Source organism: Tinamus guttatus, unplaced genomic scaffold (genome assembly GCF_059628265.1).
Source record: "Tinamus guttatus ecotype Peru unplaced genomic scaffold, ASM5962826v1 Tinamus_guttatus_pri_ptg000080l, whole genome shotgun sequence".
NCBI classification, from domain to species: domain Eukaryota; kingdom Metazoa; phylum Chordata; class Aves; order Tinamiformes; family Tinamidae; genus Tinamus; species Tinamus guttatus.
In genome coordinates, this window is record NW_028288614.1 from 703,173 (window position 1) to 725,857 (window position 22,685).

The 22,685-nt window shown below is 42.7% G+C and overlaps 1 protein-coding gene across 2 annotated transcripts in view; it reads right to left on the reverse strand.

Annotated features, from left to right (window-relative positions):
• Window positions 1-1,861: 1,861 nt before the first annotated feature.
• Window positions 1,862-22,685, reverse strand: part of RCAN2 (regulator of calcineurin 2) — a 69,577-nt gene continuing 48,753 nt past the window's right edge. For both annotated transcript variants that reach the window (XM_088520122.1, XM_010227238.2), the window contains 3 exons: window positions 10,954-11,127; window positions 9,373-9,544; window positions 1,862-2,233 (listed from right to left, as the gene is read on the reverse strand). In XM_088520122.1, the coding sequence (XP_088376248.1) occupies window positions 2,073-2,233; window positions 9,373-9,544; window positions 10,954-11,127 (507 nt within the window). In that variant the 3' untranslated portion in view covers window positions 1,862-2,072. The remainder of the gene's footprint in view (window positions 2,234-9,372; window positions 9,545-10,953; window positions 11,128-22,685) is intronic.

Here is a 22,685-nt window from a genome sequence, read left to right on the forward strand (position 1 = left end):
TGATAAATTATTGAAATTAATTCTAAATGCATCCCTGAAAATTAATTGCAGTGAACCCTCAAAGGAGTTACTTCTCAGACAACTTTACTCCAGGTATCATGGAGATACTAAGGCCCCATTTCTTGTTCACTCTCCGCTCTTTCACATGCTCCTGTTAGTGCCATGTACACAAGCTGCACAGTGCATTAAGAGCTACCACATTACAGTTATCCGCTAAGTAAGGCTCTGCATTTCACCAGGAACATTAGGGCTCTAGTGGTGGTGAGAGAATGAGCTACAGGAGAGTGGGAAGTCCTCACCTCTCAGCATGTCCTCACTGTGGATAATGAGAGCAGCTTCTCCCGACTTCACTGACAAAACAACAGCCTTTTCTCTTCCTGGAAGTACCGCAGAGCCAAGACAGCAAAAAGGACAGCAAAAAGCTTCTCCTGAAGCTTTGTAACCTTATTAATTAACAGTGAAATGCAGTGAACCTTCCTTCAGAAACCCAATCCACAGTTTTTAAGCCAAAATCTTGATTGCAGAAATTAAACAGATTTTTCAGATCCTACAATGAGCTTCCAAGATTTTTTTTAACTTATTTTAACTTGTAATAGAATTTAAACCAAAGAATTTCACCGTGCCGTTTTGTAGTCCTTCTGGGGAGTGATGCTGCAGTTAATTAGCCTGTGCATAAAAATCCCACTGTATCTTAACACGTATGCTCAGTTTTCTGCACTATTAAATTTCAGTGGAACTACTCATGTGCATAAAGTTAAGCGCATGCTTAAGTATATGCAAAATCAGAGCTCAAATGTCTAGGAAATGTGATCTCAAAATGACAAAAACGCATAAAAATCATCTTGGAAGATCTACCAGACAGGCACTCCAGTATCTGTCTGCTATCAGCCATGATGAAAACACGGAATACTTTCATAACCCAGTATACATAGCAAGAGAAAGAAACATGCAGGACGTAGTGAAAAGGGGGATTCAATTTCATGCAGTCTAATTTCAAGTGTTTGATTATGGTCCTGTTTTCTTTGGCCTAAAAAAAAAAATAAAGTAAAAGAGGGGATAAAAAAGAAGGAAAGAAACCAACTAAGAATACCAACTAATTTCTTCTCACCTCCACAAACCCAAATTGCATACAGCTCCAGAAGGGCTTTAAAGCACAGGAAGCAGAGAGGAAAAGGGTCTAATTATTAGGGATGTGCAACTGATTGGGTTTCAGGGCTATTCAACACACCGAGGAAGCCTGTATCAGCAGCAGAACTTGCAGCCCCAACCAAGCAACAAACCCCACCTTAAATCAGCAGTCAGGCTTCTCGTTTTCTCTCAAAGAGAAGTACCACTCTTATCTTTACAGAAGACAAAATGTCAATTCCTACTGATAACTGTGGGAGGACTGGAAGATGCTGGACCCTTCAGCAGGGCTGATCCCTCTCCCCTCAGCCCAGAGCGCCCTGGGTGGAGTCCCCACCACTATGAAGGACCAGTTGTCTCTGCAGCACTTGGGGGTAGAGGGTGTTTTCCTCCCGTTTCTCAAAGATGTTGCAAAGATGGCGCCCCGTAAGAAAAACCTCAGGCCACCACACTGATGGCAGATTAAAAAACAAACAAAAAATAAGCCACCTTCCACACCTCCTGAAAATAGCAAAAAAGGAAAAGACTAAGGTCTGCTGGGGGATGAGGAGGGCAGGGAAGAGCCTCTTTGATGAAGGGTAGCAGTGAGTATTGCAGGGGTCTGAATATCAGCCTATTTCCTCATCCCAACTGACTTCTCTGGTGTTGTTGTTACAGCCTGCAAATCAAAGCTGTGAAAAGTCCTCAGACTGATACCCTTCCTGCTCCAGCCTGTTTGTGTCCTTGCCAGAAAAGCTGTTAGTGTAGTTGGTGTGCGATATGGTTACATATACAAAGATCTTTTCTTCCTAGCCCTTTTGTTAGGCAGGCTTGATTACTGTGAGGGATTTTCAATGAGCTTAATGTTCTGGTACTCACGAGGCAATGGCTGCCTTTCAATAAAACAAAGCAAACAAAAAACCAAGAGCTGTGTTGGAGGAGAGAAGAGCTGCTTCTGCCGGCCAGGCTCAGTTAGATACAGGAGGTGGCAGACCAGGGCGACGAGTTTGAATGATTTTTGGCTTTGGAGAATTCTTTGGGTCCTCGTCGTCTTCCATGTCACTGTCGCAGACGTGCACGACCACGCTGGGGGTGGACTCCGTTCCCGCGTGCAGCTCGTACTTCTCTCCTGGAAGCAGAGACACAGTTAGCTCAGAGGATGACGAGGCTGAGGGGCTGTCCAGGGGCTGGCACTGCTGCCCTGCAGGATGGTCCCACCGCCTGCGCAGGGGATGCACATCTGCTGCTCCTGAGCACGGACGAGGGCAGCGTGGCCGGACTGCGTCGGGGACCGCGCTCCAGGGGCTGATTGAGGCTAGAACGGGCTGGGGCTCCAGGCCAGGGTCCAATGGAAACCAGCCCAATGTGAAACGATGGCGCGGTGCAGTTCTGACGTGGTGAACCCGGGCCCTCAGGAACAGATGCTCATTAGCAGTGCTAAACAACGCAGTTACAACTGTCCCAGACAACATGCTGCGCCCCTTTTGGACCACTTCTGTCATGTCTAAGACCCATGGACTGCATTTATGTTTAAGCAGGCTTACAATGAGCATACATACACCTGATATATCTTGGGTTTTGTTCACAGAACTGCCCTAAATCGGGTGCTTATTGCCTGTAAAACATTATGACATGAGGAAGGCGAAATTTCCTCCACATATTTGCAGTACAGGAGCTCCTAAAAACTTGCATCAGAGGCAGAAACCAACAGTGCTAGGTACTATACAAGGAAAGTGAAATGTCTACCTCTAACTCAAAGTGTAGAGTTTGTTCATGGTACTAATCTGGATTTTTAGGTATTCACAACTTTGGGACAGAGTAATTCCTGCTAGGAAGGGGTCACAGTCCTGGGACTGCTATCTCCAAGTATTTGTGCTGGTAGGTTCTTGGTGCAAGTAACGCTGTGTGGCTTAGAGGACATGCTGCATTTTTGCCTAAAATACAGGAGGCAACTAGTGAATAATAGCTACAAGACAGGCATCTTGCTGTGAGAAATATCTTACTGCTGTGATACCATTAATGTTGACATTTAACTGCTCTATTTTTGGCTTCCTCTGAATCCAAATTGAGCAAAGCATTACAGGTTGTGTTGATAGGCTGAAGTATAAAAAGAGAAATGGCTCGGTTGTGCTGCACTGAGAAATTATATGGTTTTTCTTCGCCTGTTTTCCCTGCGGGCGTCAGCTAATTTCTCAGCGCGGGGCTGACGTCAGCGCTGCCACCCGGCACCGAGGGCCACGCTGGTCCCTGCCAGCTCCGAGCAGCTCCGCGCACACCGAGCGGGGCCCGTCCCCGGGCACCAGCACCACGGAGTAAATCACAGTCGCTGCCCTCTTGGAAGGTAGTAACCCCAGTTCAAAATGCCACATTCTTTTACTGTTCAAGTGCCTCCCGGAAGGATTCTTTCCGCTGAAAAAGAGCAGAAGAAATAAGTACAGGCACTAGGGAAAATATTCAGCTGCCTCTGGCATGAGTAAATGCAACAGCAATTAATGTCACTTGGCAAATCACAATGTGATGCACCCATACATTGGGTTTTTAAGGCATACAGTTATTTCTGAGCATAAATGAGCTGCAGACTCAATTCTGTAGTCACAATTATTCATGCCTGCAGACCTGTGGCTCAAAATGTAGAAAATCTTGTTATGAGTGAGCTAGGAACAGGACAACAGGAACTAAAGGGACTTTTATGCAATGGTATCTTGTTCCTAAAAGTTTCTCTTGTGAAAATATGAAGATAATAAGTACAATGTAAAAACTCAATAGACACAGGAGGTGATTACCCCTCCTCCTGCTCCACCTCCCACCCGAACACCACTTCCAGGCTATAAAATAAAATAAAAAAAAAGACTTAAATCCGTAACAGTTACTGTGTTACTGCAGTAATGATCAAATCACTGCAGCCAGGCCAGGCATACAAACTACAGGCTACCCCATGCTAACAGTGGCAAGTCAAGTTAGCAGGATTAAGGCTTACAAATTTCTGTAGTTAATATCATTCAAACATTTGTCTTGTTATATTGTTATCTCCTTTGCTCTCCGGCCCATCCTATGCAGCTGTCAATTTACACTTGCTGATCATTTATACCATGCTACGCACTAGAAGAGCGTTATTTTTTTTCCGAAGCACAGCAAATGGAAGATTTAGGAGAAGAAATGTGAGACTCCTGTCACACGGCCAAGAAGTTCAGCAGAAGTCCTCGTCATCGTGTCCTTACCTCAAGTGGGAGCATTCTTATTACTTAGGCAAAATAAAGTCCTGCTCGGAACAGGAAACAGGATCCCAGTTTGGGTGTCAGGCCACAGTCACCCCCTGCGGTTGCTCACCCTGCTCTGATGCTCTTGAGCACAGACCCTCGACATTCTCATGCTCTAGGTTCTCCCACTGCTCTCCCTTCTCCCATCTGCCTGCGTGAAGCCAAAGGATTCCTAGGGAGGAACTGTCTTTTCCTTCAACGTCTTTGGCTATCTCCTTTTCAAACCCTTCCTTTTAGGTAGTATAAGCTGCCTAGATACTTGTATAAGTGGAGTTAGCAGGAGAAACACTCATCAATTTATTCATGAGAAAAAAGTCACTAAAGTTATCAAATACATTAATACCTAAACACTACCTTCAGGCCATAATGCAGGGAAAGTTAATCTATGGCAGTCCGTTATACTGAGCTGCCAGAAAATGTTCCTAACAAACTCCTGAAAACAGTAGCAATGTTTATTTATTTCCATAAGAAAAAAAAAGAAAAAGAAAAATAATAAGGCATAAGAAAAAAAATAAGGAATTTAAGGTTTCACCTTTCAACAATGGGCCCGGCCACAAGCCATAAACCAACCTTCAGCCTCAGGTGATGCAAGTGAGATGAGCCCCGAGAACAGCAAGAGACCAAGAGCAACTTTCGGAATTAAAAATAACAGCGTGTGCATTTCTGTCCCTTTGTGCAGCAGTACCGTGACCTGTCACTGATGGTGCCCTCTTGTGTGATGAGGCGTTTTTGTCCAGCAAAAAGCACATTCAGCTACTTAATTAATAATGAAAAAAAGTAGTGATACTGTGCAGTTACCTCATCCTCGATTGTGAATCCTGATTAAAGGTTAATGGGTTCAGAGCTGTCTGCTCCATGTTAAACATGTCATTAGCATCTTAACAATACCCTCCACTCACAATCACTCCATCCAAGTGTTCTACAAATAAAATGGGGCTAATTGCGCTGCTCCTCTGTATGAGTACACACATTTGCCAGAAGAGATAAACAACCCACGCCATGTGGCACCTCTCCTGCATGGATCTGCCATATCCAAGAAGCTGAAATTGCTTCCTGGGAGTCCAAAACAGAGGACACCCTCCTCCCCTGGCCAGCCTTCTACCCCTTGCTGCCTGTTTCTGGAAGCCATATGAAGAATTAAATATATTATTGGATCAGTGAGGACAAACATGAGCTTGAAAGTACTTGGGCTTGAAAGTACATGAGCTTGGCTTGGACTAGATGATCTCTAGAGGTTCCTTCTAACCTGAACCATTCTGTGATTCTGTACCTGGGCACAGAAAACCTGCAATTTGAGAAATGGTTTGAAGCCCTTGTGAGCAGCAGCCGCCACGTAGCAGCTTCTTCTGCCTCCTCATTCCCACTCCTGTGCTCAGAGGAGCCAGACGCAGAGGCAGAGCAAGGACAGGGGCTGCTCGTTCTGCTCACGAAGCCTGGCCAGAGCAGGACGGCAGCAGCCACGTCTGAACTGCCCAGAGACAAAACTGAGGCCCTTGACTAACCCCTGCCCTGATCACTAGTAATTCTCAGACCTAGAAGCAGCAGAGACCAGCAGAGTCTCCTCTGTGTCTTGAGTGGCACCTCTGTGGACCTAAGAGCCATCACGTGCAGCACCTCAGAATGGTGTTTTCATACTAAGGAAAACAAGAAAAGAAAGAGTTTTGCATTATCTGGAACACAATTTGAGGCCATTAAAGAGGTGCAAAGCTTGTTAAAAGGTCACTGAGGGACTGGAAAATGTGGAGGAAAGCAAACTGGTAGTTTTGCCTAACGGGCTCTTGAAGTTGGTGCCAGCCCTGCACTATTTTTCAAGTAGTGACTGCAATTATATAGGCAATTGCCTGCTGTCACAGGACGAGCCTGCCCCAGGGAGCGCAGGGTTTGCAAAACACTGTGCTAATAAACGGCAGAGCCAGAACAGCTGCCTGATCTCAGAGAGGAGCCACCCTGCTCTGTACACAGCCTGCGTCTGGAGATGGTTTTCCCCTTTTGCAGACATTGCTCATACAGAATGATTTCCTGTATTTCTCAATGGGATGAAACGACAACCTTATACAAATGCCATGGCAAACAACGAGGGCCTAGACTAAAGAGCAGCTCTGCACGTAGTGTTTGTGCAGGAGAGAGCCAGGCTAAAGCCAGGCCTGGAGGAGACACGACCCGAGCCTGACTCTTGGCCAAGAGCCAAACTCCTGCCGTGGTTTATTGCAATGTCTTTATGTCTTTATCAATATTTTAAACTACTAGAAGTTCTCTTGCTGGGGAAAGCATTTCTCACCATTGAAGAGATTAATGACAACACCTTTCTATTTGTAGTGCAGTGTAAAGAACTGTAGACTAGTGCTCAGAAGCAGACACCATCAAGGCTGCTAGCTCCATCCACGGGGGCTGTTCTGTTCATATTGCACTCAGAGCTCAATCTCTACATCTGCAGACCTGAAAAATACACTCAATCACCAAGAAACTAAGGACACCAAGATCTTCCACAAGAACGAGGGCACCCGCACAGAATTCAGATTTAATGCTGTAGCACCAAAGTCCAGTCTTTAGTGCACAGAAAGAAATCTTCCATTTTAGACTTTAGAGACACTAGAGAGATTTTGTTGCGGCCATAAGGCTAAAAACCAAACAAACTCCAACATCCTAACAAAAAACAAACAAACACACACCAAAACCCGCCCCCAAAAGCCCAAGAGGGATGTTCCCAAAACAGCACTGGCAAAAATAAAACCTGTTAACCAACTTCCAACCTTTTCACTCTGCTGCGCAGGGAGTTCTTGTGGACTTTGTACCTAGGGAGAGGTTTGGCCCCTGCGTTTGCGGATGCTGTGGAAGCAGATGGCCCCTGTTCACAGGGTGGTCTGTGTCCAAGGGCTATGAGCTGCCCTCCCAGGGAAGGAGGGGGTAAAATTCACCTTGTGCTGAGGACACACAGAGAGGCTGTTAACCATCTACCTGCTCAAGCCTTGTCCTGGGCTTTAGTTCACATACGGATTTTACCAAATCAGTGTATTTAATATAGCGAAATATCCCCACAAGTTAAGAGACGAAAGAGTCAGGGTCTACTATTCTGACTTGCGTTATCAACTGTGTGAAAAAAGTGAATTTTCTTCCAGTAGTTGATAAGCCATAAATCCATTTTTGGACGTGTTTGTGTTTGAATGGAATAATTTACCTTATCTAACAAGCATATGAGGCTGACAGTGTTATCTGATGGACAGAAACATGTTTCACTGATGTGACACCAGCAATGAGTTTTGGAGGGATTTGTTTTTCAATGAAAATCTAAACATAGCAAATGCACAACTGAGAACTGCAGCAGTATTTTAAAGCCTCCACTGCAGTTAACTAAAATTGATCTAACAAGTGCTAAAAATAGAAAGAAGAGAGCACACAATGGCTTTTAATACAGCTCCCTGCAGGCTCCTTAAACAAGGGTGAATATGACCTTCACACAAAGCTGTCCCAGAGCGCGGAACAATGAGTGATATTTCACATTCCACTGCTGCAGAACAGCAATCGATTTATTACCAAGCCAGCTATGGGATTCATTTACATGTTTCCATTTATAACACTGATGCATCAAAGGGGAAGAAAAAAAAAAAGGAGGTATTTTTTGTTTTCCTTTTGTTCAGCAGTTTGGAAGCAAAAAAAAAAAACAATTCTGAAAATAATAATTCATAATACAGGACCAATTGTTGGACCTCATATCCTTTGTGTACAGACTTACTGTTTTAAGGGGAATAAAATACAAGAGGAAATTCTCCTGACATGCATTTTCTCCTGAGAGAGGAAAATCCCCCCATGACAAGGACATGGCATTATCCTGAAAAACATGTGGATCAAACACCTTCCTGCACCCCACGTGTTTCCTTCAGCTCTGGGTGACCCTGTTCACCAGTGCAGTTGCACAAGAAGCCCAGTGATAAGATGTCTGAAACGGGAAGCTACTCCCAGAACAAAAAAAGCAACGTGTTCAGTAATGCTGAAGAAAAAACAAAACAAAACAATTTTCATATCCCCTCAAAATCCTCAAAATCAACTGTGAGAAATTTCATGTGTTAAATCAAAAAATATACATTTTAGATTGAAGGGTTTTGTTTCAAGATAAAGCTAATTTAACATATTACTCTTTCTTATAGCTTATGAACTTAAATTAGACCTTAATTCCTAAATGATGTGTCTTAGGCCTAAAACTAGAACCTTTTCTCTTTTAGAATTTTTAAAATGCTTTAACAAATATCAAAGAAAACTCTACTTTAAAAGATAATTAAATAAAAACTAATCTTTTCCTGTGAAAAGCTTGCTTTCACCAGATCGGCATTTTCTAAGAGAAAGAATTGCCTACAAAATCCCAGCTGGCTTCAGTTCTTCACATCGCTGAAGACGAGCAGTCAGAACGAGCACTGTCTGCACTGTCCACTGATATTTGCCTCATTTTGACTTAGGCTACAACCAATCTCCTCCTTTCTGCACACTACTTTGAACAGTTTTGCCATGCGTGGGGAAGAGTTGCTCTCTTAACGTGTTCGTGTGAGAGGTTCTCCACTCTGATTGAGACACAACGATGCTTAAAGGTGATCTCCATCCTGGAGTTTCTAGCAGATCTGATTTAAAGTAAAAACTTCAAGTTCATGGACAAGCATTTGCGCTGTCCCCGCATAAATTCATCAGTTGTCCCAACTAAACATATATTTAAACAAACAAATAAAACAACAAGAAGGTACATAAACAAGCTCTGATCTGCTACTCAAAGAGCCACACTTCAGATTAACCCCTTACGTAGCAATAACTCTGTGTAATGCAGAGCACCTACCTGCAGTTAAAAAGTACATACATAAAATAACATTCATTCTTAAGCAAAGAGCCAGTTGATGCCACTCAAACCCAAAGGTTTGATGTAACTTTGCAATGCACAGGCTTTACAGTAACTTCCTCTACAGTTACTCCTCTACGCTGCTATTTTTCATCTGCGCTTGGTGACACATTTTCACACCAGGCTCAAACTTACCTGGTCCTAGTTTGGAAACTGCATAAAGGAGGTCGTAGTTGATGACAGGTGTCGCATCATCTATCGGTTGCCACCCTACAGGTGGGGATGCTGGAGGCGAGATGAGAAACTGTTTTGCAGGCTGTGGTGGGGCTAGGTGAAGCTTGTCTCCATCTGTCTCCGAGGTCTGGATCTTTAAAGCATAACAAATACATTGTTTGGTTTAGGACGGGTAACGATGACTCAAATCACAGATTTCTAATAGCAAATGACACCCAGGCAGGGTCTCAATGTCAGTCTCAGCAGACAGGGCCTGGAGACGTGTTTCATCTCAACCTTACAGATGGCTCCTCTGTGGTAAATGCACCGTGGGGGGCTGTTATACAAGCAAAGCTGCAATGTGTGTACCTACCGGCTATGTTCCCTGAGGTTAAGAGCAAACTTCGGTCTGCACAGCTGCTAATTCAGAGATCTGTGAGGCTAAAGGGTGCTTTTATGATCTACTGGTCTAAACTCTTAAATAAGAGCAGAAGTAGATTAGAAACCAGCAGCTCCTGCACCAAGGCCATAGTGGTAACTTTAGAAAAGTTCTGAATATTTGGCAGGCTGAGGTAAAGTGATAAAGTTATCCATCATGAGTCTCAGTCAGCTGTAGCAGTAACAAATTATTCTCCTTTTATTTCTATCTTAAATTATGTAGTTTAATTCTTGCACTTGTCTGGTATATTAAAGAAGCCTCAGTACAGATGAATTATGCCACAGCTACAGTCACATCTGACCAAGTTTACGGCCAGCTCAAGCCCAGAAGCAATCAATTGCATCTGTGTGACAGCAAGCCTGGGATAAAAAGCCTTGCAGACACTACTGACTGTTGACAAGCCACTGTGGCCACAGCCATTTAATAGAAAAATGTTTAGAAGAGATGGTGGTTGAGTTTTCCACCTCCCTCACCTTTCTGTACCCTGGCTGTGACTGCCAGGACCACACAACTCACTCAAGCACATGTCTGCTTTGGGCATTTTCAGTCACCCAAATTGTGGGAGATCTGGGTTCTCTCCCTCCCTCATTCAAGAAGAATCTACCCTTCATCTCCTGCTTCTAACAGATGCTTATAATCACTTGCACATGTTCCTGGCTGGGGCATTCTTCTCCCTCTAGCATCTCCCTGTCAAGTGAACTTACTGAATTCCTCTTAAAAATTCACACATTTATCTAAAAGGACAACAAAAGGCAGGAGTAAGCCTGGTCCTGGCTCAGAATTGCAATCAGATAAAAGTAATTCAATCTTCCTTAAGAATTTACAATACTTGGTTAGTTGGTTAGTTTACAGAGCCTCCATGCCAAATACCAAGTGTTGTAAATCTGTTCTAAGCTGCGTAACTTCCATGCGTTCTGTAAGTAACTTGGGCCCCAAGTGGCCCCTCAGGTTTAGTGCAGACCCACTAGGCAGGTGGAGCTCCGACCACAAAAGGAGCTTTGAATAATCCTTCAGCAGAGAGATCAGACATGGGAGAAGATGTTATTACTCTCATTCAGGTCTGCTGGGAAATATTTCATTAGAAGCAATGCTCTAACATGTAAGTGTATAACAGATTTCATTACCTGCGCAAAATACAACTTTAACTTCTTCCCTCTGAACTGTGTTTCATGCAGCTCTATTCTGGCACGAGCAGCTGATTTGGGACTACTAAAATTTATCCGCACACGTCTGAAGCTTTTGAACAGCTGGAATGTCACACAGTCATCATAGGCACGGAACAAACCTTCAAATTTCTCCTGCGAATGAAAAAGAATAATGCTGAAGATTAACTCTGTGTTCTGTCCCATTAGGTCAGTGTTGAAATGTGATCTGAAACTTGCTGACAGTTGTTTAACCAGTAGTTTTACGGTCCCTGTGGAGTGATGACCACAGACTAATAAGGCTCTGTGAAAAGAAACTAAGACAAGCACTGGTCAGAAAGTGCTGGACTCTGGCAGATGGTTGGGCCAGGGAACCTTCGCATTGAAAAGGCATCAGCTTCTCCTAAAAGTCCAGCAGAATTGTCATGCTGGCTGACAAAGTGCAAATGCCAGCGGCGCATGACTGTAAACACGAGTCACAGCAGATAGAGCCTGGCCCGCCGCAGCTCAGGGCTGCACTGCCAAAGGGCACAAGCAGCAACGTTGCAGGGTTATTTTGTGTCACGGGGACATTTTGGCATTGAAGTAGAGCGGGTATATATCAATTTCTCAGGAGTAACGTAGCAGAAACAAACAAAAAAAACAATAAAAATACCCAGGTAACTGCAGTGACCTGTCCCTGCAGGTCTATTTCAGTGACCCGAAAGAGAAATTTCAGGCTTAAAATCTTTTGGTTATAGACCTCCATGTTCAAAAGGAGATGAAATATATAAGGTTAGTTTAAAATATTCCAGATCTATAGAGCTACTTAAATGAATAGAAATTCAAGGTATATTCGCACCTGGAGGATCAGACTCTCCCTATAATTTTTCTTTTCTTTTTTACACACAGAGATTAGTTCCACACCCTGAAATGAAACCAAAGTCACCGAATCAACTGTGACACACGTGCATAGGGCTCTTCATTTGCACGGGGGCAAACTCACAAAACATGAAGCCCAAAAGTGACCAGTTCCCTTTTAGCCTAACCAGTGTGTTCAACTCAGGCTTTCAAATCATATCCAGTGAGTCTCACATACAGACCTACAGTCATAGAGGATGGAAATCAGTTAGAATAAAAGCACCTTTCTTTTTGAGTTATCTCAGAAAAAAAGGGGAAAAAAAAGTACTTAAAATGATTTCTCACTTCATACACTGAAGGCTGCTTTGTTAGGTTGAGAAGTTTGTGCAATGACAAAAGCCTGTTGTTTGCTTTTATACATCTGCAAGCAAGAATTTTAAAATGTAACTTCTCCAGTTCTCACGGAAGAAAACAATTTCTTATCCCTGAGGGTGGATAACCGGGAGCGGCTGCTGAAGATGAAGGTCAGTTTAGGTAATCTAATCAATACTTCCCCTCTCTTGTTCTTACAAGCTGGGCAAGGCTCCGAAAAATTCACCCTGAAGAACAGTGAAGAGGCATCAAGGAGCACTAAGACTGCAGGAGTCCCTGTCAGTGCCAAAGGAGTTAACTAGAAAAACAGAGCAGTTTCACTGCAAGGAGCACGAAGCACCGCCCGGATCTCCTTCGCTGCCAGCTCTGCGCTCGTCCTCGCCACAACGACTCTTCCATCGCTGGCACCTTCGCAGAAGAACTTCCCCGTGGTCTATGGTTGAGGGATGCAGCTTTGATTAACGCTCCTAAAAATGCCAGGGCATTCCATCCGTGATGGGCTCACAAGGTACCAAAGGAAACTATTTCTCATTACGTAAATTCAAACTTCTGAGTTCTTCTCTGTTTTTGGGATATTAAACCTGACCTTAGAAGACATCACTAATCATCAACCATACTTCATGGCCCCTCAGCATCTTGAGCTGTCACAACTTCCAGCAGGTCGAGGGAGGTGATCCTGCCCCTCTACTCAGCCCTGGTGAGGCCACATCTGGAGTATTGTGTCCAGTTCTGGGCTCCACAGGACAAGAGGGATGTGGAGCTGCTGGAGAGAGTCCAGCGCAGGGCCACAAGGATGATCAGGGGCCTGGAACATCTGCCCTATGAGGAGAGGCTGAGGGAGCTGGGCCTGTTCAGCCTGGAGAAGAGAAGGCTGAGAGGGGACCTGAGCAGTGTCTAGAAGTACCTCAAGGGAGGCAGTGAGGAGGATGGCGCTGGCCTCTTTTCACTGGTGGCCACTGACAGAACTAGAAGAAATGGCCACAAACTGAAGCACCAAAAGTTCCACAGGAACTTAAGGAAAAATTTCTTAGCAGTGAGGGTGACAGAGCACTGGAACAGGCTGCCCAGAGAGGTTGTGGAGTCTCCTTCTCTGGAGATCTTCAAACCCGCTTGGACGCAGTCCTGTGCCACGTGCTCTAGGTGACCCTGCGTGTGCAGGGGGGTTGGACTAGATGATCTCTAGAGGCCCCTTCCAACCTTAAGCATTCTGTGATTCTATAACTTCTGCTGGCTGGGTATTAATTCCCAGGAAAGACCTTACGCCTTAATTACTGTTGCCTCTGGAATCTGCTGGGTAAGAGTCTTTCAGATCAGTCTTTCACTCATCCAGGTAAAAATCTTCCAGTGCCAGTCTGATCTCTAAGAAAATGGACCATGTCCATTTTAAACAGCTTTGCCAATTCTCTCTCCTTCAAGTCTTTGTGGATAAATAACTCAAGATTCATAATCATCTAAATCCTGGATTTATTTCTCAATGCCTTCAAAGAATAAGTTTTGAAAGTTTCAGAATATTTTGAGACCCCCTAAAAAAGTAAAGGAACTTTCTAAGTTATACAACATGCTTACACTTTCTTGAAGTAAAATCTGACTTAAAATGGAGAAAAAACGAGTTATTTATTTCTTGGATTTTCCCTGCTTCTGCTCCTAAACAGGAGCTCACCTAGGAAACCTGTGTGCAATCCCAGGATAAAAGTGTCAGTGAAATGCTGCCATAAGATGACAAACACAATATTGCATGTTATCTGGAAGAATATTTCTAGTAAGGCAAGAAAAATACAAACACAATTCCATAGAGCACTATCACACCTCCTTGAAACACCATTTTTGGTGCCTGCCTCCTGGAAAGATTAAGCCAAATGGGAATAGGTTCAAATAAAGGCTACTAAGATAAAAGGAATTAACAACTTGCTAGAGGAGAATTAAAATTCTTGGCTTATTTAACAAAGATTAAGAGGAGGCATGGCTGTCATCACCAGCTTAGCAAAGGGTAGAGAAGAAAAAAAAAAAAAGGCTATTTAAACCAGAAGACTATGTTGGCATAAGACAAATGGAAACAAGCGGGCATGAATAGGCTCAAGCTGAAAGTTAGAAAAAGGTTTCAAACAGAGTAATGACTCAGAAACAACCTTGCAATTACAGCAGCGGTGGTAAATGATTTTTTTTTTTTTTAAGATTCAATTTGGTTGGTTCATGCAAGGAACTATGACAAAGTACTGCCACAAGCAGCATTGTAAAACCTGACGGCCTGAATTAGCAAGTGAACGGGGTTGTGACAGCGCAACTTCCTTCCAGTCCACGTTCCTATGATTTATTTCCAAACACTGCTCTCCTGGTATTGTGTTCATCCAGGACAAAAGCCAAGGCCTAATTCAAATCAGTGCGAGTCTTTCCACAGATAGCAGTGAGCTTTGGATTGGAGCCCTAGAACTCGGAGCACAAATTACATTTTATTATTCAGTATGTTTATGCTCATTATCACCCTTGTTCCACATTTCATTTGGGAGATGACTGTGATTGAAAACTTTAGACTAATCCTGTTTCCTACATTTTGGTAAGAAAATAAAGCAAGTATTTTTTTCCACTTTACTTTTCCTGTTCTTCTATGTAAAGAAAAAAAGAAGATGCAAATAACTAATTGCGTACAGTAACAAAGACATAATTTGCAATTAGAAAATATGTTTTACTTGAAATGAGTTCTGCATTTTTGGTATCATTTCAGTAACAATCAAACAGAGTGAAGGCCCTGAGTCCAGCATCCCTTCTGCTTCCACATAGCTACAGCACAAGATGAAAGAGGAAAATGGACAGTTCATAAAGACGTCGTGCACCTCGAAAATATTCTACGAACAGATCAAACCCCAGATTATAATAACGAGGGCAACCTGGGCATCACTGGTTCATCCTAAAGGTTTTAAGGAATTTTAAATTTGAACTGTGAGAGTGTCAGGTTAAAAAAAAAGAGAAAAAAAAGTATTAAATCTTGCTCACTTTAGTTATATCTAGATGAATTTGCTTGTCCTCCTGCAATCTTATTAATGCTAATAGAATGCTAATGTACCATGCCAGTATGCAAGAGAAAAGAATAAACACTCCCTATTTCAGACTTTATGCTAAGTGACCTTATTCCTCTGGCCACTTCCTCCTCCTCCTGCAGTGATGAGCAGCGAGCAGAGCACAGTTACCCACAGGGTGTTTTGGAAGCTTCTACCTAAACCTTACTGATCTTAAAGGCCATGTCCTGAGTATTGCTGTAACCACTTGCCAGAATCATTTTGACCCCCAATATATTTGGGGTAAGGCTTCCTGCCTAAAGATGCAGTGTCTTGTTCCAGAAGATGACGCCTTGAGCAACAGAACAGACATGACAATGCCAATGTATTCGTTTCACAGAATCACAGAATGGTTGAGGTTGGAAGGGACCTCCAGAAATCATCTAGCTTGTAATTCCTCATCTCACAAAAGCTTGTGAGAACAAAATAGAGCGAAGATGTCAGGCTGGAAGGAGCCTGACCGCTCCGCCTCGCCCTGGAACGGAGGCAGGAGTCACCCCTTCCCACCCGTGGCACCGCCAAGCTCCCACTGAACAAAACCAGACAGATTTTGCTTCTTGAAAATCAGCTGAGCTCCTAAGCGTGTTTGTGTTTGGCTTCCAAACCATCAGTACAACAAAAGGGACAGAGATAATATCTGCCCTCGAGCTTAATGGAAGCAGCATCCACATTTCAGAAGAGGCTGACAAATGTCAGGGACGCAGAATTTTGCTGTGTTGCCTTTTCTGTTTTTAACCAGCGCACATCCCCGTTTACCTCAAAGTGACGCACGCTCCTCCCGCTCAGCTCCACTGATCTGGAAACCAAAGGCTCCTTCAAGATGAAATAAATTGCTCCTGTGGCAGTGCCAAGGGGGTGAGATTCAATATAGTTTGGAGACTTCTCAATTCAATTTCACACCCAATGATTGAGCTAAAAGAAAAATCCACACTTTACATTTCTTCTTTGTAGGAGCATTGCTATTTTACTGTAGTGCCCAAGACATTTTTTTTTCAGATAATACATTTTTGAAGACTTTGGTTCTACATACAATATCAGCTTCTTGAAACACTATTTCAAGCTAGCTGGAATAGACTTCTCTTTTTCTTTGCTAGTACTGGGGAATGCTCTGGAGAGACAGCACTCGTTCTCCAAGAAGTCTAGAAGGCCATCCTAAAATGTGCCTTTGTTTTGGGGGAATTCAACCAATATATGAGTGGATAACGTGCACAGCAAACTCCAAGGAGCTCCCATGCATTGCATTTGAGAACGAGCACAGTACAACATGGGCTATTGATTCCATCCTATTGATGAGAACAGTTAAGCCCGATACTTAATTCCCACACTCCTCTGATGTGAAGGGTGCACCTCGGAAAGGGGAAAATTTAAAATACAAAGGACAGTGCTAGTTAAGGGATTGTTCAAACTTGTGAAGGAAATTCAGATTATAAAGTTATTCATTCTGAGAAGCTGTATGAAACACATTCACTGCAACTATATAAACTCAGGGCCTGTAAAAAAAACTTTCCAAACGTTCTTCCTTTTTTTACATTATTTTAATGGAATCTTTGAAAGTTGAGTAGTGTCTTCTCACCCCTCCTGAGTCAGATGACCCTCCTGGTCTACTGAGGGAAACTGAGGCAAGGACATATAGTGACAAAAGAGCATGGGCATTTGCCTAGAACCAGCCCTCTCCTAACTGCTTCCAAAGCAACTTCTACAAGCACAACCAAACTCACTGAGGAGATGCAAAAAGCTCCGAGTTTTTAACAGGTCTGTTCTTGAGCCTGCTGGAGCATTTAGGTACTGCTCTGTTGATGCCAGCGACACAGAATCAGGACCTAACTGAACATAATGCTGAATACGAGAATGACATGTAATAAAAAGAATGGTAAGAGTTGGAGAAGTTGTTTTTACTGCAGCATTTTTTTATACCCTCACTTGGAGATGTAATGTTATAAAGCAGCCATAAAGCACATACCATTCATTCCCTGGCATTGTGAATCCAGTTAAACTAGAAAAATAACCAGCAAAAAGCCATGGGACACAGTTTACACAAATAAAATGCTTGCCTTGCCCCTTCCTGATTTCCTGTGTTACCTACAGTGAGGGACATTTACAGCATTTCAGCTGTTTCAGACAGAAGGCTCAGCCCTTTCTCCCTCCCCTTTTTCCTCCAGCAACTGCAAACAACTGCACTAGCACGATTAGAAACCTCCTTCCAAGCCATTTGGGTGTAGAAAGTAATCTTTTATTTGCAAAAAAAGAAAGAAAGGAGTAGCCTGTAACTGCCAGGCCGGATACGCAGTATTTTGACCACTGTCTCACACACTGGTTGTACTGTCTGAGTGTTTCCTATTCTTGCCAGGCTGCCTGAGCCATCTGCCATCCGACGTCTTGCACTTGGCTTGGAAATTCCCCAAGCAGATCTATTCTCCACATTCGTTTGGACAGAGCCTGGAAACCGGGGTCTCTGAGACGGGCTCTTCTGCCTGGTTCATACAACACAGCTCTGAGCTACAGGTCCTGTCCCTGAGCCTGCTGTTACCTGTTCTCATGTTTCTCACTCTTTTCCTCCTCAAGATGTGAGTTTGCATCTCCTCTTCTGATCTGGAAAGAGGAGGAAGTTGGGATAAAACTGGAATGGAGTCATCCCATCTGCTTTGATCCTTGTGCAAGTGAACCAAAGGACCAAATTACAAAGTAGAGTCTAAATTAAGGGTCTCACTGCCTTGCCGATGAGAGGAGTGAGCACATCTTGGAAGAGGGAGCAGCAATCTGCATCTGAAACAGGAACACATGGACCAAATATTCTGAAAGAAAGTGGGACATAAATTAAGAGCCTCTCTGCTTATTTAAGCTCTCTGCTTAGATTTGCTCAGCCTAAATTTGGCTCAGAGTCTTTTATTAGTAGTAACCATTTTTTATCCTTAGATCTCCAAGGGTCACAGCCTTTATTTCTCTATGGGGGTTTCAAGGTAAGAAAAAAAAAATCCAAAACAAAATAAACCCCTGACACCAAAAAGCAACTACGACCGCCAGGCTGCTTCTGCATTTTAGTATCTGTTCCAGTAACTAGTCAGACGGGTCCTTAAAAGTGTTTTAGAATGAGTAAGATACGATTTTTTTGGTCTCCTCCTTTCTTACCTGATATTTTAACACATGTGGGAACAAAGTATTCCTAAACGATGTAAAAAATAAACAGATTGCCTATTACTGAAGCACTATGCACCTCTGACGGTCAAGCCCCATATACATTTCCTGTCAAAAATACCAAGAGAAGTCCAATGAAATCCTTAGGAGAAGATTAATTAGTACATCCAGAGTAATCTGCTCAAAAGCACATGCAGAAAAATAAGCCATTAGATGAATCATGTTACCCAGCCTCGCTGTTGAAGGTCAAACTAATGTGGTCACACAGAGGCAGCGAGTCCCTGTTCAATACACGACCAGAACAAAACGTGCCGAAAAAAAGGAGCAACCCACGTCAACCCATGCGCTGAGCGATGCCCGAAACTCTCCAAAATTAAAGCACGAGCACTTTGAAAAGTTATTTTATCTTCATAAACATATAAATATTGTATTTTGCTTGAAAACTTTTGCTTGTATTGTCATCTTATGAACAATTAGGTACCAAAACAACAACAACAAAAACTTTCTGCTTTGGTTTATACCAAGCAAAACAGAAAAAGCTTTTTTTTTTTTTTTTTTGCTTCAGAAAATAATCTCTTTAAAATCAAGAAAAAAAAGTTGAATTGCTGCAATTGCTTATGCAAAGCTATTCCTTTTTGATTCATGGAAATCTCCTTCTGTAGCTTGCCAGTGTAAAGGTGTCTTTATTATCAGTTCTTCGTGTATACTTTTTTTAACCTGCTCTGATCTTTATGATCATTTGCTTGTAAACAGCTTACAGGAAAACATTTGGAAGTAATGCATTTAAATGAAAAGCTTTATTTTAATATATAGGGCATGGACTTTCTGCACAACAGGAATTATGCCATCAAAAAGCACCTGTACAGATATATATATATAAAATTTATTTTTATATATATTGTTCTAGTTTTGTCTATCTGTGTAGGTATAATGTGTTACAGTCCGAACGCTGTCATCATTGAGAAAGTTTGGCTGTGTGTTTGATTTTGCAGCTCATGATAGAAAAGTGATGGAAAGCATGTGTACAAAAAGAGATTATATCCTTCCACATACCCTTCCTGGGAAAGGTCCATATTGTCATTGTAAAAACCTCATTTCAGCATAAGAAACTGAAGATGTTTCCAGTTTGAATTGACTTAAAGAGGAAAAAAAAAATCAAATTTTAATTTAAGTTTGAGGGGGGGAAAAAAAAAAAAAGCACCTGAAATATTTTTGCACTCTGAGAAGATGTTTTCTCTCTGCCTAGCCCAGAGATGGGCCATGGTCCCTGATGGTCCTGGCACCCCAAGCTGTGTAGATAAATGCTCAAATATTACAGAGAGTGCTGTCAAACAGTGGCTTAGCCAGCTAATTAAAAGCATTAAAATGGTGTATTTAGATCTGCAAATTCAGTATTAATTTCCATACACAAACACAGCACCCATTTAGCATCTATACCTTCACCTTGCCATAGTCTTCAGTAAAATTATTACAATAGCTTAAACCTGGGCTTCCTTAGGCTGGAGCCAGGAAAGCTCTGGGTGGACCTGAGCAGCCTTGGAGCATCTACAGGGAGGTCACCACGATGACAGAGCCAGGCTCCTTCTGAGATGCAAAAGGGGAAAAAAAAAGAAAAGGAAAAAATGTTTTTCATGTGCTTCAACAGCAACTAGCACTGTCCATTGCCAGCCACGATACGGGTGAGGAAATGTCATCTCATAGTGATATAATTGTTTTATTAGGCAGATGGAAGAAACCCCAGGGTGAAAAAACAAACACTCCTGCCCAAACTGTTCTTGTGACAGTTTTCAACCAACTGAATAATTTCCAGTTGGCACAGATTTTGTTTAGAAACAAGACTTTAAAAGTAGACTAATCCTGTCTTACAGCTAAAAACAGCTCTGCTCTTCAAAATGACTTTCATTTCCTGACGTGAAAAATATATCAGGAACAGCATGATATTAAAAAGATATCGAATTGACACGATGAAACAAAGTCACTCTTCAGAGAAGTTCATATCCAGACCCATTATAGGAATCAATATGCTGGCAACAAGCCCAGGGATGGGTGAGCAGAACTGCAACCAAAAATGCAGATTTTCTTGTTTATGAACAACTTATTGCGTGACTTTTTTCCTAAGCAGATTAGACACCGGAAAATGACTACAATCCCATGGAGCCTAATTTCTTGTTCCAGGTTATTTTTTTCACTCTATGTCCATGTGTTGTAAAGGTGGGTACCTTTGCAAACACATAAGACACTCATCTAATGAGCTAGAGACGAATGAGTTGTCTTGAGGAGCCGTGATTTAGAAGTGAGTAAGACTTCCAAAGCAGCAACGTTTGGTGCAAGTGGGATCTAAGAAACATGAAAATCCATGCACCAAATAACTCCAGGGCACATAGCCCACACCAAAATGAAGGGAACCAACTTGCCCACTGCTAAGGTTGCACCTTCTAATATCAGGTGGTCTCAGGCTTCCAGCTGTAAATCAAGCCTCAACTTGCAGCCTCAAATCTAGAATTTATGCTTTTAAATTTCAGTATTACAGTCCTTTTTCTCATATGCTGAAGGAACAACTATTTACTTAATCAGCAGGGAATACTAACATTTAATCAAGAAGGTCAGTTTATCAACTGAAAGCAAACAAGATCATCCTGAAACACCATCACTGGTTTACAAGCTGCAGACCACAGACTCTCTAAGGGCTTCACAAATGGGAAGCAGAATAGCTCTGGACTTAGCATATAGATCTACAGCAGACTATATACCTCAAGATTGACAGAAAACATTTATGGGGGCATAAATCAGAAGAGGCTGAAAGCATTAATAGCTCCCTAGAGATAGGAAGTGGTCTCAAAATAGAGTTGCTGAAGATATATCAACCTGCAACTATTATCAACTACATGCTTTCTTTTGGATGTGCACACACATGCACACTGCTATTATAGGTGCAATTTCCTGTGTATAAAATCCTTTATGTCCTTTTGTTCTTGTTTCACATTGTACAAAATAATTGCAGCTTAAACAGAGTATTGACCGAACGCTTAGTCGATGGTTTTCTATGTTGTGCTCCAGGATGCACTGGGTAATCTCCTATTCCAGGCCTGACACCATCTCCAAGTGTTTTTGCTCAGCAGTGGCACCAATCTCAATACTCTACCCCAAGAAATATCAGCCCTCTGGGGGACAGGATCAAGCACGAGTAGCTTGAATTACAGGTTTGCAGCAGCTTCAGTCGAGTTATTTGCTATCAAGACAGGAGCGAGATATTTAAACACCTTACTACTTTATTCATTCATTAAACACTTTTATACAGAAGATTCATCATCTTCCCGAACACCCAGAACTTTAAGTGTATCAATAATTTACTTCTGTGTAACATAAACAGAATACTTATTACTGTTAGAGCGCAGCATTTGGCTTTGTTCCCAGCTGTCATGATTAATAAGAACTTTTTTTAGTTCAACCATTTGTGGATTATGGTTCAAGGACTGGCAGTAGCCTGCAGAAAGCTGGCCGGTCACACCATCCTGCAATCCCTCTAGTATAATCAGCTATTTCTAAATATAAGGTATGAACTTTCACACTCCAGTAATTTTCTTCTTCTGCAAACAGGAGAGCAACACAAGAATCTCATTTTACATACAGAAAATGAGTATCTGAAAATCCTAAGTAGCCTGGTGAGCCAAAGGGTCCACCTGCAGCAGCAAGTTTCCTCTCAGCTGAGCAGTGGCCAACATTAGCAGAGCTCAAGCTTGTAAAATGCCACTTAGCAGAAGTGAGATGGGCTCAGGGATACGGCAGTGGCAACCACAGCTCCACGGCTTTCGGGCTGCCTCACACTGGATTTGCCCAAGGTAAACTGCAATCCAAGAGCCAAGTGGGACCAGACTTATCTGCCACGCCAAGCTCCGTAACAACTCCCAGAGGCAAAATTGTCCCTTTCTCTCCCCCCAATATCTAGTTAGTAACAACATGGGGTAAATGTCACCCTGGCCCCCTTGGAAAGGCTGCCAGCCTCGCTCTGCCACATCCTCCCTTTTGAGCACAGCCAAAACTAGACACAGAAGCCCAGCAAAAATTTCAAAGCGAAATACTGAATAATCCTCCCTACATCCACAAATGGTTTTACTTACGATTGCTGATGGTACTTAGTTTTGTTCCATTAGAGCTCACAGGTTTGCATCATGCAGCTCTCCAGACACATGCATTTTCATTACCTAGCTCTAATCTTGATTTCTTTTCAAGGATACTCTGCTCTGGTCTTAACTGCATTTTACCTTGTTGCTTAATTTAAGGTCGTTCTGAATTTCAACCTTAACAGCACGGTGTCATCCA